This window comes from Poecilia formosa, unplaced genomic scaffold, assembly GCF_000485575.1.
Source record: "Poecilia formosa unplaced genomic scaffold, Poecilia_formosa-5.1.2 Scaffold193, whole genome shotgun sequence".
Taxonomy (NCBI): Eukaryota; Metazoa; Chordata; class Actinopteri; order Cyprinodontiformes; family Poeciliidae; genus Poecilia; species Poecilia formosa.
In genome coordinates this window covers 497,497-512,774 of record NW_006800132.1, presented here as the reverse complement: position 1 = coordinate 512,774, position 15,278 = coordinate 497,497, and the positions used below count along the sequence as shown (strand labels likewise).

At 39.4% G+C, this 15,278-nt stretch overlaps 1 protein-coding gene across 7 annotated transcripts in view; it reads right to left on the bottom strand.

Moving 5' to 3' along the window:
• The window catches only part of vav3 (vav guanine nucleotide exchange factor 3), a 104,902-nt gene that overhangs the window by 46,980 nt on the left and 42,644 nt on the right, over window positions 1–15,278 (bottom strand). For 3 of the 7 annotated variants that reach the window (XM_016678905.1, XM_007566589.2, XM_007566590.2), the window contains exons 3-6: window positions 5,546–5,604; window positions 5,358–5,423; window positions 2,000–2,108; window positions 1,472–1,573 (exon numbers count right to left, since the gene is read on the bottom strand). In XM_016678905.1, coding sequence (XP_016534391.1) covers window positions 1,472–1,573; window positions 2,000–2,108; window positions 5,358–5,423; window positions 5,546–5,604 — 336 coding nt within the window. Of the gene's footprint in view, window positions 1–1,471; window positions 1,574–1,999; window positions 2,109–5,357; window positions 5,424–5,545; window positions 5,605–7,037; window positions 7,183–7,596; window positions 7,698–15,278 lie in introns of those variants that run through there. The other 4 variants (XM_016678908.1, XM_016678909.1, XM_016678906.1 and 1 more) reach the window with 4 other exon arrangements.

Sequence of the window (15,278 nt, the reverse complement as noted above, 5' to 3'; positions counted from 1 at the left end):
CCTGGGAAAATGCAGAGTAAGATGGAAAAGATGTAGTTTTGACAAAAAAAAAAAAAGTAATTGTATTGTTCCAGACTCCTCTTTCCAAAGTTCATCTTCCTTTACGTCCATTTTAGAAAATAAAACACGGAGTGGAAAGATACACAATCTTGGTCCTTCTTAAACTCGTTCCACTGTTTGACAGCAAATGTATTATTTTTTTCCCCCCCTATTTGGAGTGAGTTTGTTTCAGAGTCACATTATACAGCAGAGAAGGAGATTCAATTGATTTTCAGTGCTCTTGAAAATGTTTGAAACTACCCATTAGGGGGTCCACTTTTATCTAACAAATGTCCATTTTTTTCATAAAAGCAGCTGAATGAGATCTCCATCACACTTTGATTAAACTTAAATTATTATATTATGCTAGAAGTGGCAAATAGCGATAATTTACCCCTTTTGTAAAGCTTATTTAGGTGCAAGTTGTTTTAATTACGATACCTTGCAGTTACTGTAGTCATTCTTTTCGAAAAAATGTATTTCAGTAGCTGTCATATATAAAGCAAGCTATGTTTTGCTTACATTCAGATCTTTACTTCAAATTTCTTGTATTTTAAATAGTTTTTATGGTTTTGTGCGATTTAATTATGACATGCGATGCGATAATGGGAACAACTTCATATTTTTTATGTACGTGTTTGGGGTGTTTAGCCTTGTCGCCTCGCAGCAAAAAGATTCTCGGAAGAGTCCTGAATCCAATATTTAGTGGGGAAAATGCTGATTTTCACGCTTTTTTTTCCCTGGTGTGCCTTACTCTCTACCAGTTGGGATACAAATAGATTTTATTGATCATTATAGATGCTTGGTGCAAGCCTTTGTTTCAGTTTTCTGATGGTGTGATTTGGAGATTTTTTTTGTTTGTCTCCATTTCCATCGTCTTCATTAGAAACAGTACAAAGATCACCTTAGGTTCTTGTCAAACCTTGTGCTTCACAATTCTTATTTTAGTTTTTTCTCTTTTTTTTCCAGTTTGTTTGCAGGTACAGGCAAATTTATTCATTTCATTTTTGCCGAAAATCCACACCAGATCTACAAGGTTAATTCTGTTTCCCATTAGAGAAAGGGGCCACAGTTATACTAAAGGGAAACAAGAAGACATAAACAAATTAAAAGTTCATGTTAATACTATAAATTACAAATTGTACATTACTCTCTGTTCAAAATATAGTCCGTCAGTAAACAGCAGTACATATAATGATAGACCCCCCCCATCATTTGAAACTCTGACCACCTTCAGTTTGAACTTCCAACGTAGAAAGTGAGAAACTCAATACATCTTCCTTAACTACACGCATAAACACTTCCATGTGTTTCCAAGGAACATTACCGACGTTAACTCTTTGGGTCCAGGATGTGCAAAGTATATCACCAGTGTTGTGTTACGGTTCGTTCAGAGCAGCATAATGACTTCCATTTGTCGGTGTGAGCGTACCTTCTCTATGGACTCCAGGGTCTCGGTGTATTTCTCCTCTGTCTGCTTGATCTCTGTTAAGCAGCAACTCCTGATGTCGATCTCTGCCTGCTTCTGGAACGCCTGCACACACACACACACACACGCGCGCACGCGCGCACACACACCACACACACACACGCACGCGCACACGCACACGCAGAGGCCAGTTACTATGTGTCGGCGCTGTGGGCTTACAAACCGTCCAACCAGATGTAGTTGATCCAAGCCCCAGAGTGAGGTCAGGGGTTACACATGCTCACTAAAGTGTCTGCCAAATATGAAAGAACTTTTTTTGCTTAACCAAAGGGAGAAAATGTGGCAAATTAACTAAGCATGAAATTATGTATCATGTTTCTGCCTGTTTTCCCTTTGAAAACTAATTAGGTGGAAAATTGAGATATTTAGCTTAAATTTAGTCTGATCTGCAAAAGCAGGAGTGTGTTTTTTGTTTTTTTAAACCGTTTCACCATCTGGACGTGAGATGGAGGTTACAGACGGAACACAAACCGGAGGAGGGATGGCCTCTGTCTTCATCAGGTCCTCGTAGATCTCGCCGCCTTCCTCGTCCTCGTACACGCAGGCGTACAGGTCCTCCTCGTCCTCCACGCCGTTCTCACTGTGGACGCACACAGAGCGCGTGAGCGGGGCCGCACGGCGTCACGCTGCCGACGATCCACGCAACGTTGCGTGGAAAAATGGCTCCCGCCATCCACGCAAAAAGGCTCACGCAAAGTTCTGCTTTTTACAGCTGTGGCCTGTGATGCCGTGCCACAAAATCCTTTCAGAAGAGGATGCTGGGTAATTTGGGAGTGTGAAGGCAGTTACGGAGCAGCCTACATGTTTTATTTTCTTAATGCTCACATCTGAGTTCATGAGGGCAAGTCGGAGGGAAAGCTTAGACTTAAGCTTTGGTATAAAATAGTTCTTTCTTGAAGAACAAAAGGTCAGCGAGTACAGCGGGAGGCACATGTAGTGGGATCCTTATTAAAAATGAATAAAAAGCTTCAGAATCAATTCATCTTTTGTTGTTGTAACGCAATTTCAAATCCAAGTCATAATTTAAGTACAGAAGTTTACATATACTGAAAAAAAAGACTCATATGCTTTTGTTCCCCCCCTCACTATCTGGAGCGAGATCAGACCAAACTTCTGCTGTTTTGTCAGAATTACCTAAATTATTTCTAAATGCTAAATGTCACTATAATGAGAGAAAGAATATGTCAGATTTATGTTTTAATGTCTTCAAAATCAGAGGTTTACATACTGAATTATTACCATCTCTTTAAACTACAATGGATAGACCGGATCCGTCATTGGGCCTGGTCTATCCAACAATCCGGCAGTATGTAAACTTATGGTTTCAACTGCATCTAGATTTTCTGACAGATTTCTTACAGGTCTTTTGTATCCTTTTACCACAAACTGTGTGAAAGGGATTAAGAACATACTGAACAAAAATGATTAATTATTCCTCCAGTTTAATGTTTTAGCAATACCTCTGGCACTCTTAACTTTACCAACATGTTTCTTCTCACTGGAAGTAATATTGATGTTTTGTAGTGGTCCAGTCAAAGTCCAGACTTTAATCTGATAGAGAATCCATGGACACACCAGTGGAAACATGTAAAAGCTGGTAGGTATTCATAAGGAGTAAAAATCTGCCAGTAAAAATCAGTTGTTAAACGCAACTTTAATAAAACCGATTTTCCTTTCGTGTTCTGTTATCTTTTCACAAATTTTTTTCCCATCAGGCTCAGCCTTCCTGAAATGAATTTTACACCCCAACATGGCAGTGGTTTAATAACGCTGGACTTAGCCACGGCTCTCCTTTCCAAAAAGATTTACAACATACATTATTATTATTAACCAACTGGTAATTTAAAACTGCACAGGAAATTTCGGGCCGGTCCAACTACGAGAAAGATGCTGTGTATAAAATGGATATTTTTCTGCTGCCTGTGCGAGTCGCATTCACAAGTAAATGGAGATTCTGATGAGAAAAGCAGAAGTTTATGGCTACATTTCGGGTTTTTAAAGATCTAGAAAGTTTCTCTTTGCAGATCAGATGGATTATTTCTGCAAAGTCAGCAGTCTTCATGCTTTTCTATTTCTTTTTTTTGCATGTAAATTTCTGGCTCTGGCTTTTACGTTTGGAAAACTTTAAATGTGTCCGACCTCATCCTGCAGCTGGCTGGCTGGTTTATCTCTGCCGCTGCTTCCTGTGCAAATGGAGCTGTCAGCGCTAAACATAGAGCAGATCACTGTGAGGCGTCCCGACATCTTTATTACCGAGGACTCATCTGCCCCCGCAGGCTTCAGTTACAATCCTAAAACGTCTTCATAGCGCGACTGAAGAATTAAACTGCACACAAAAGGTACCATTTCAAAGTTTGGTGTATTTTATGGGGGATTTTATGTAATTAGACAAACACTAGTTCTGGAAAAAAAATGAAGAGCCCACTTCACGGAACCCCATTGAAAACCTCCTGGTTGTTCCACCAAACATTAATTTCTGAACACTTCCTGAGTTAAAACATTAGTATTGTCGTTTCTAAATGAATAATTTGTTTTCTCTGAATTCTTCAAGGCCTGAAAGAACTACATCTTTTTCATCATTTTCTTCACCATTTCTCATTTTTTGCAAATAAATACACAATTTTTGCTTGGAATTTCAGAGACAAGTTGTCAGTACTTCATAGGATAAAAGAGCAATGTTCATTTTACTCCAACATATACCTATAAAAAGTAAAATCAGAGAACCTGATCATTTTAAGTGGCCTCTCAAATTTTTCCAGAGCTGTAATTGTGAAATAAAAAGCAAACGCTGAGTTTTCAAAACAGTTTACATCGAAGCGCGGCGTGCGTTTGGCTTCAGATCCTTTTACTCCAATGCTTCTAATAGATCAGGGAGAAATTTGTGGAGATGTTTATCCGAGGCTTCGAACGTCTCACGGAGGAAACGGGGCGCACAGATTTCAGTTTTCTGGCCAATGCAGAGTTTGTTTGTTTTTTTAAAGGTTTTATTGGCTCTAGTGGCCTTTCTTTGATAGTTAGTTGACAGGAAGGTGGGTAATGAGAGAAGGGGAAGACATGCGGCAAAAAGTCGCCAGGCCAGGAATTGAACCAGCGACGGCCACGTTGAGGACTGAGGCCTCCGTATGTGGACTGTGCTTAACCCCTGCGCCACCACAGCACACCCACCGATGCAGAAAAGTTGAATAATTTTGGCAACGTTGCGACTGAAAATGGAACCGTGGACGAGCCGACGGCTCATATTCAGTCCAAAACGATTCTCAGACGAAAATCAATAACAAAAAGGCCAATGTGTTGTCTGGCTATGGTTAGATGAAGGCATAACTCTACCCGCTGACCTATTTGCAGTTAGAGTGGATTACATTGTACGGCTATTTTTCTTTGACTTTTGAAAAGTTCAAAAGTCTCAAAATGTGCCAGCATGAAGCTAAAAAAGTTAATGATGTAATTATTTTAATCTCTTATTCTGTCTGATCCCGGGACATTAACCTCACGAGTAAAAATCATGCCGGGCTGATCTGGATAGCATGAGCTGTATCGTTTCAAATAATAATAATTAAAAAAATCTGTTATTCAACAAAAATCTGCAAAAGCTTGCACTAAATGGGGCGTGAATAACGAATGACGAAAGTCCAGTCCCACACAACTTGTGGTAAACTGAGAAAAAGCTGTGGGGCGGCGAGGGGAGACTGAGCGCACGCTGGGAGCAGCGGAGGAGGTGGCTGCCTTCCAGTCGACACCCAGGGAACAAACGCTGCCCTCGTCAGCAAAACGCTCTTTTGTTTTAAAACGGCAGGAAGCGGAGACATTTGTGTTCGAGGAGGAAACGTACTCGATCAGGTCCTCCAGGTGGTTGTAGATGTCCTCGTCTTCCACGCGCTCCTCTGTGGGAAAATGCCTGCGAGAGGAAACGCACATTTATTATTTGTGAAATAATCAGAAGATGTTTTACTGAGTGTTAGGTGCACAGTTTTCTTCTTTTTTTTTTTTTTTTTTTTTTTTTTAATAAAAACGACATACCTGATTCCCGTTTGCTGTGCGATGCTCGTGTGGGAAAGTTTGGACAGCGTGTCCATAACCTGGGACAGAAAGAGAGAGATTGTTTTAGTTTTTTAATCTAACTTTTTTTTTTTTACATCACAGAAGACCAGAAACTGAATGTTATCCTACGTTTGGACACAAGAGGGCAGCATTTTCTAATACTTCTGAACAACCTGAGCTGTTGTTACAGTAGAATTTTATATTCAAACCTTTTTACAGTAAATCCAGTTAAATGGAGATTATTGGCCATATCCCTTTACCTCCACCATTTTAGCCACATAAACATATTTTTTGGGAGATTTTAAAAGGACAAAATCACTTCAAATGGTAAATAATTGTTGAAGGAGAAAAGCGGTATGTGATTTTTATTTTTATATTATTTCCGGACAAATATCTGAAACTACACTGGATGGTTTTGTGTACAGCTCCTCTGCTGTTATATATTTGTAGAAAAACCTGCATGTCCTTTGAGACACGGCTAACTGCACAGCAGGTTTTCCTGCGGCTTTCCTCAACAACGTTTACGTCTAAAAGTTTTCCCGCCATGAAAAAAAATAAATAAAAGTGATAATATTACCTAATTAAATTTGGTAGTCAGTTGGTATTCCCAGAGTGAGAAGGGATTCACACCACACACTTTTTAGATATTTTTCTCCTTTGTGTTATTCTGTCTCATAAAATTCTCATAAAATTCATGAACATTTCCAGAAGCAACAGGGCAAAATTCAGGTACTTCAAGCAGAAACAGTAGTCGGAGCTCTGCCAAACGCACACAAAAAGAAAACATTACCTAACCGCAAGAGTAATTGATCACTAGGTTTGTACGATTACTGATATACGGCCCATACATTAACGCCGCTGTGCTCAGGCCTTCACCCTGTACTGTGCACATGTTTGAGCTAGCGATGAATCATCCCTGTTCTCACCTCTTGAATAAAACTTTAATGTCGCTCATTCACGCCCGACGACCCCCTTCCACACCACGCTTCCCTTCCCAGGTCACGGCTGCACACTTTCATCCACACCAAACGCATCACATGTGTAACATGGATAAATCTGCCCCGCAGCCAGCTCTCCACGATCAATACCGGTCAGTCACACAGCCGGCCTGTCCCTCCCCCCCCTCCTCAACGTCCCCCGCTCCGTCCAGTAAATGGAGTAAACAGTGGCACGGTGAGGACAGACCCAGGGATCAAGTTGTCCCGGCCAACATCCTTCCCCCAGCTCCAAACTCACAGAGCTCTGGAAGCTGCTGCTTTTTAAATCAGCATCTGTGGCTTTTACTATCAGAAAAGCCCGTTAGGTGAGCTGGCTCCTGTGGGGTCGCGAGGTGAAAAAGAAAACGAGTGACACTTCCACACTTCCGTCGTCGTCGCATCCGAAAACATTTCCGACCGCTGGGAACAAGTTGACGTTCGGCTGCGTGACGTCAGAGCAGAGTTTGTTTGTTTGCTTGTCGGCTGCAGCTTACGATCAAAGAGAAATATCAGCAGGGAGCAGATGAGTGGTGGGAGGTGGCGACTCCGTGTGGCTTCGCAGCAGTGGGCGGCTGCAGATCATCGGGAGAACATTAATTAACTTGTACGCACTGACTTTAAACTGTCATTAAAACACTGAAAAATAAAAAAAAAATAAAAAAAATCTGCAAAAGCTGAAAAGTGAGCTGCAACACATCAGTGTGCCGCTGTGCATTCTTTAAAATGTTTTATAAATATAAACATGACAGCTTCACGTCTGGTAGACAAAATCCAGGGGGAAAACCCCCCCACAAAACTCATTGAACGTATCCTAATCCAATTGCTTTGGGTGCCAAGGTATCACAGTGTGTACAATCACTAAGCAGATTGTGTTCCTCAGCAGTAGTTTATCTGCTGAGTGAATACAACACACAAAGTCGCTTCAAAAATGAATTGAAGTGAATGATTTCAACCTGAGGGGAATCTGCTGAGACTGTATGGTGCTGTGCAAAATGACATAAAAAGAAACAAAACCTAAGTAAAGGTAGTGAACAAAAAGGAACTGCCGTTTACCAGTAGCAATGCTAACCATGCTTGTGAGGTGGCATCGTCAAGGGGTAAAAAAAATAAATAAATAAAAGGTGAGAAGAAAGCAGAATCAACAGCCAGTTCCAAGACCTTCTCAAGTTGCCAAACACTCTTATTGGTTTTATGCAGGATTTGCAACACACCTGCACTTCGTTAGACTGCACCATGAGAGGACAGGTCACACCGAGCAAGAAAATCTCAACATAGAATCAGGAGTAAGGTTATTAATCTAATTTGCAAACTAAACGATCTGCAAACTAAAGCATTTATGGCAGGGCAACTCGAAAGGGTCTCTTTAAAGAAAACAAAAAGAAAGAAACTCCTCCGTTTGGTTGTATCTGATGATGCAAGCAGTGACATCATACAATTTGACCAGGAAGTGCTGGGCTGGCTCCTCCCACACATCTAAAAGGACAAACAATGGTGAGTACAAAAGATGCTAAGTGTCGACTCTTCAAGCATTTTGTCTCTGTAATATTACTAACACCATTTTTTTTTTTTTTTTTGCACACAGACCACTTTCTCAAACACATGGTGTGACATCACCCCTGCTCCTAACGTAAATAATTACTGACAACTCGCTACGGGAAGACCGACATCTGTCAAAACTTTACAAGATCCAGAGACTGGAAACTATAATGGATGTAGCTCTTAAAGAGAGTAGTTATATAAAAGCTATTTGAGACGGACATCTTTTAAAAGTCATGCAAGCAAATATTGTGTTCCCAGTTGATTTCATTAGTCATCTAATGTTGATCACTAAACCTCATTTTAATATAACCTTGTAGCATAATAGCTTTAAAAAGACAAAAAAAAAAAAGACACGAGTGTGCGTACATAGATAACGTTTAGTCCTAATTTATCAATGCTCGTTCTTTTCAGTGCTGCAGCCTGAAACGTGTGAACGACCCATTTATGGGTCAGAGGTTCTCCCGTCTTCCGCTAACGCTTTGACGCACAGACGTTATGAATACTGATCTCTCCACTAATGAAGGTCGTGTACGACATCTGGATGCCGGTTTGAAGGTACAGCGTGTGCAGAAGCTGCTGAGGATATCTGGAGGTTTTCCAGTTGTGGCTTTCAGGAGACTCTCCAGGGTGAAGGGCGGGAGAAGCAAGCGAGGGGCTACAATATTTTGGCTTCGCTGACTTTATGAGTCACAGTTTCACAAACTCAAATGACCATCTGTACAAAACTAAAGAACATGAATTAGATTTGTTAATACTCATAGGAGTGAGATCAGCTATATGGGAGTGTCAGACTCTAAGAGGATATTTGGGTGTTTACTCCTTAACAACCAGGAAAGGAAAAACATATGGCATCACCTATAGTGATGCTGTAATCTCACACACCTATAGTGTGTGAGATTTTTTTTTTACAGGTCACTACACTTGTTTCAGGGCACTTTTTGTCCAGAGGAAAAGGGACAGGAACTCTAGCGCCACCTCGTGTCTATCTCTGCGTGTCTCTAAGCCAAAGATAGCAACGAAAGCAGCTCTCACACCATTTCTTGAAGAAAGTGTGTGATAGAAACCGTCATCAGGGATGGAAGCTGTTTGCTCAGTTCTCTTTCTGAATTTTCTCATCCGTAGAAAGTACTCCTCTTCTAGTAGTTATGCGTCTTACTGCGACTTACATCAGATTGTTGCTCGTTATCCGCTGCAAAAACATGAAATGTTATAAAGTATTTTTGATCTAGTTTCTACTGCAACTATTTTTGTACTCTTGAAACAAGACAAGACTAACTTACAAGTAACTTGTTAGCAGGAAATAAGTTATAAGTGAAGTTATTTGGCAGTGGAGCTAGTAGTTTCTGATCAACATTAAAAAATTATCTAGTATCTTCTTGAAACAAGCTCTTATATCTTGCAGAAAAGTTATTTGTAAGTCAGTTCTGTCTTCTTTCAAGTGCACTAAGGTATTTGCACTAGAAACTAGACCAAAAACACTTGGTGAGGTTTTGTGTTTTAACAGTGTGACCTTGGTTTTGTTGAACGTTTCTTTCTTTCTTGCTCAGAATGACGGGAGTGGAAAATCAACAACTCAATGCGATTGGTTGGACTCGTACAGCTGGATGAGATGGCTCGAATTGGATGACAACGTGATGGGATGACATTTGAAAGAATGTTTTTGGATTGAATAAAACGCTGCACTTTTCTCTATACAGAGCCAATAACAAGAACCAAAACTGACACGTACAGTCCGCAGTCTATTTTAAGACGGAAGTCATTCATTTCACACGCAGCTTCTGCGTATACACAGCAATAACGCTGCGGGTGTCACATGTATTTATATTGATAATTGAAAACCCTTCACGGTCTTATCCGATCACAACCTTTCGTGTTCAAAAATTTGAGTAACTCATAAACCAGCTTGCATGGTCAGAAGCTGAGGAACCGCTGACATACTTCCCAGTTGTAGCTTCCAGGAGATTCTCAGGGAGAAGCAGTGAAGCGGATGCGTTTTTTTTTTTCTTCTTCTTCTTTTTTTTTTTGCTTCACTGACGTTATTAGTCACACATGTACTAAATAAGGGAGACTTAATGTACTTTGCAAGTATTCATTTTCATTGAGCTTTTTACACATTTTGACGTATTACGACCACACACGTTAAAATATTTCATTAGAACAGAGCAACAGAAAGTAGGTCATTAATGTGAAGTGGAAGTGAATTACACAAAAGTAATGGTTTCAAGAAATAAAAATCTAAAGAGAGCAGCTTGTGTGTAATTTAATCTCACTAAAATATTACCTAAAACCAGCAACGGAGCTACAGTGCAGTGGTTTAGATTAAATAAACTAAATAAATTTGCCATGTTTTACAGGGTTCTAGTCAAAGTCCAGTTCCAAATCCAATTGAGTTTTTATTTGTAGAAAAAAAGAAACTGCAAACCAAGTCGCATTTTCCTTCCTCTTCACAATTATGTGCTGATTTGCATACATTTATGCATCTATAGATGTATCTTTAATGGGATAAACTATGAATATAAAGTGATGTGAATAGGCCTGCCACAATAGCTAATTTTGCTGGATGATAAATTGTCCTTTTAATTATTACAATAAATTATGATATTGTTGAATTTAGACCATCTTCAGGTAATATATAAAACAAAGAAACTATAATTTTTGTAAAGAACATTTAGTATTGGAACTGGAAGATATTTTAAATATCCAACATAAAACACAACAACTAAAAACAGTAAATAAAACAAAAATTTAATCTGCTTATATCTAAAACCATGAATAGAATGAATTATGATGTCTCTCCAAACAAAAGTACCCTTCAAAAAGTCTTAAAATTCAGATTGGAAATTATCGAGCTTATTTTAACTTATCACATCATTAACTGATACCATCGTCCACCACTGTGCTCTTCTGTCATGAAAAAACACCTTGATTTCAGCCACAATTGGTTTAGGAAAGCAAAAGAACACAGACTGCAGCAAGACAGCACAGCAGCTCATGCAGGCCACGAAACGGTGTGCATGCTTCAAATGAGTTTAAGAATCAGAAATCATGTCTGAGGATGTAGCATCCCACCACGGGCGCTCAGATCAGAGGTGAAACGGTCTGCAGGAGTCATGTACCGCCATGTAACCTCAGATGATCAAGGCTCTTTGATGGAGGCTAATAAACCTGCCCCGGCTGGCCGCGGCCGCTCCTCTGGATCAACCAAATCACTATAGTCCAATTAAAGCCCGGAGAGGGATGTGTCTGTGCAGCAGAAACCGAGCCAAGAGCACAACATGTGGATGTGCGCTAACGTCTGTTTGAAGCCGCGCAGCTGCTCGGCACCAAAATGTAATTACATAATAGAAAGGTAACAAAAAAAAGATAAGAAAATCATGTATATACTGTATACTGTGAGCGTTCCTAATCACATCAGGCTGAGGGTGTTTGGAAAGAAGTGACATCAAAGATCAGCAGCAGCGGCCGCACACATCTACTGATGATCTATTCTTTATTTATCCTGACAAATCATTCACTCTTATCTAAATATAGAGGACACCTCCTTTTTCTTTTTGTTAAGTTGTGTAGTTCGCCAGCAGTCTTTATTGGTTTCAGATACAACCCAGCGTGCTGTCCCAGTTTTCTGCTCTCGGCTTTTATGCAGCCTTTCTATGGTTCCTTTTATTTTTGTTCCTCTTCCCCCCCCTCCATCTAAATTAGTGATTACCAGCTAAAAATAGAGTCCAGTTAGGTATTCCACTAGAATACATAAACTGATTGTATTGAAGGTTTTACAGAAGGAATTGTTTTTATTTTATTTTCTCAAATTTGTGACAAATATTTCTACAGTAAAAAAAATCTCAAAATAAAGATAAATGGACGGAGGGACCAACGTGTGGGATGATGGAGTGATAAAACCTTTAGAAAATGTGATGAGGAAAAAAAGTCTAGAAACATTTTTCCACATTTTTCTTCAACTCACAAGTAATGATGACATGTAGGCTCACTCTCCTTATGTTCTTTGACATGAATATTAATCAGCATGACAGCTTTGAATAAGTTACTGTTGAACTGAATACACAGATCCAAGAAAAGTACCGACTTTTCTGCTGTCATCTTACATCTTGAATCTAAACGTACGTCAATGAATTTGTGGAATTATTGAACAGTGATACAGTCATATCTTTGAAGTCTATGTCCTGCTTTTCATTCACTCCTTAAATAGTGTATGTGAATCAGAATCAATGGTGTGGAATTCACAGTAAAGTGATTCAAGACAGAGTGCATAACTTGTTTATGACATTCCTGCCTTTTTTCTTTATTTTTTACTCTTAAAAATCTATTGAAGGTCTGTGAATTAAATCTCAAAGCTTAATGAGAGCCCTCAAGTGGTCAGACAATTATTCTCAGTCGATTTCGAGCGTTTAGTATGCCAGAGTGAGTGAAGCATCTGGTTAGCAAACAGTGAGATTAAGTAATGTAATGATTGGGTCCGTACTGTGATATCTGTGGCAAAGTAATGTCTGTGTATTATTCAGTAGTGATGCCCATTTCTAGATATAATGTTTAAGAGCCTCAGATGTTGTGACTGACCACGTATACATATACATGTATAAATATATACATGTCCCTTTTTTTTTTTTGGCAAGTATAATTTTATGGTTTTGTCACCTCACCCCATTCGAGAGAAAATATAGCTGAGTGAACCTCACCACACTAACCAGAAGGTGTTGGGACCTTCTGTTCACTGTGGTGTGTTGAACTGATTCCATGTTGGTGGTTATAGCAACAGCCGTATTTAGTCACAAAGCGTGTGAAATTTATAACATTAACTGGTGTGTCCCTGTGTGAAGAGAGCTTCTTTTTAATGTAAAATAACAATAAAGGAAGATTGAATATTTAGATGAGCTAAACACAATTGAGCCTTCAAGCTGGATTTAGCAAAAAACAAACAAACACATTTTTGTTGAAATTACCCAAACCTTTTAAAGAAACATCATCCATAAAGTAGTTGTGTGTACTGTAACCACAGAAAGCATCCCACCTGACACTTTATTTATTTTTTTTTCTTAAAAGAATGCACAAGTACAGCTGGTGTTCAAACCAAAGCGCAGTTTCTTTGTTTAGTTACGGTGGTGCAGCAACGCTGTTGGGCTCTTTGAAACCAGACCTGGTCCCTGTATACATATTAACAGGTCATTTCGATTCCATTTGAAGTAAATGATCCCCCAAAAACCCCTCGCGCTGGAGCTGTGTCTCTCTCTCTGTTTGCCGTTGCCTGATAAAACATTCATGAAAAGCTGGAAGCTTCCGGTAAGTCACTACGATCCCCTTTTTACGTTGTCAGAAAACAAACCATAATGGGGCAGCTTCCTGAGTTTTTCACCATGGTTTGCACATGAAATTGATTATTGCTACTTCTCCGTAAATGTTTGAGTGTGTTTGTTAAATTGTGTCGCGATTGCGAAGCACGGATTTCTTGCAGATGCAGCCAGTGCATTAATTCCAACCCACAAAGAGCAAATGAAAAGTTGATTGGCTCAGAGGGAGATGAGTTAATGTTTGACAATCAGTGCCATCCCTCATTAAGGCCTATAATACATAATTAGTGTGTTTGGATACACACACACACACACACACACGCGCGCGTACGGCTGATTAAAATGCTGAAGGAGTCACTGCCATTTGTCTTTTGACTTTGTTCGTCGCAATCCTAATCAAACATCTTTCTCGTAAACTTGTTTATGGGATACAAGACATTTGTACAACATGCTTTTATTTGAAGGATTTCAGGCATGAGATTGAATTAAAATTAAAGTAATCTCAAACATTATTTTAATTAATAATTTAACTGATAACACATTTTTGACACAAAAGGAACCAATATCAGGTGTTGTTTGTGAACATAAAGTCTACCAAAATTCTCTACTGCAATTCTTTTCTTCTTCTTCTTCTTCTTCTTCTTCTTCTTTTGTCCTCTACAAGTACAAAAGTTTTTACGGTTTTCAGATTTTGTTTTATTTGATCATAATCCATTCTCTGAAGAAATAATTTTAGGGAAATTGTTGTTGGCAACAGTGGCTTAATTTTTTCATAAATATATAAACAGAAGATGATTTATCTGCAGCTGTGCGGTGATATCACTGTCTTAACGTCTCCTAACAAACGATATTGCGAATCTTAGTTTACTGTGACATTTGGAGAGAAACATAATGTTGAGGAAAACATAGCTGTGGACAGACTGCTCACATATACAGTATGTGAGCAGTTTGACGCCAAACTAATTTTGCTAATCTAATAAACACCTAAATTCATATTCGTTGTTTGCACGACGTGCAAGTCAACAATCTCTATTTAATATAGAATGTTCTTGATAGCAAAAACACAATTTATTTTTTATCTAACCATAAATAAAACTAACCCTAACGAGACTGAGTAGAACAATTTGACGTTCAGCTGTTTCTAATCACTGCTGCTACGTGTTAGCCATGAACAGCTAAAAGAAGCTACGAAGGTGGCATGTTCATGTTCACGTGAGTTAATCCTGTTTTAAAGGATGTAAACTACAACAAAACATGACCTCAAAGCGTCTGCGGATTGCTTGCTAAGTTTTTTCATTTTTTTAAGGCATTACTTCGTACAACGAGCTTCTTCAAACATTCTACTCACACTACCAGCTTTCATGTCTAATAATACATCGCTCAGTCAGTCATAGCCAATAGGGAAAATTAGAAAACGAAGCTTTGAGTATTTTTTTTTCTTATTTTTTCTAGACGTAATAACATCTCAACAGGAACAGGGTCAGAAGTGAGGTTATTCTCCCTGTCCAGGTAAATCACATCAACCTTGGACAGGGAGCCCCGCAGGACCCACACTCATCATCAGACATCCTCACACATGGATTCACGCCCTCGCTACCAGGTCTTCAAAAATCCTTCACCCTGACCCTTCCTGTGCGCTTTAAGTTCGCCTTATTAGGCCGGACTTTTGCTCGTACGATCGCACGTTCGCTCGGTTTTCTCCATGAACACACCGATGCTCCGACACACACATCCGATCCGTTAAATTTTTACTCCACAGCGTTTGATTCGGCAGGACACCCCTCAAGAGACACACACCAGCACACACACACATCCTGCTGTCACATAACTCTGTGTGACAGATGAGTGGAAAATAAAATTGCTCTAGGTGTTTTAAAAAAAAAATTGTTTAGGCTC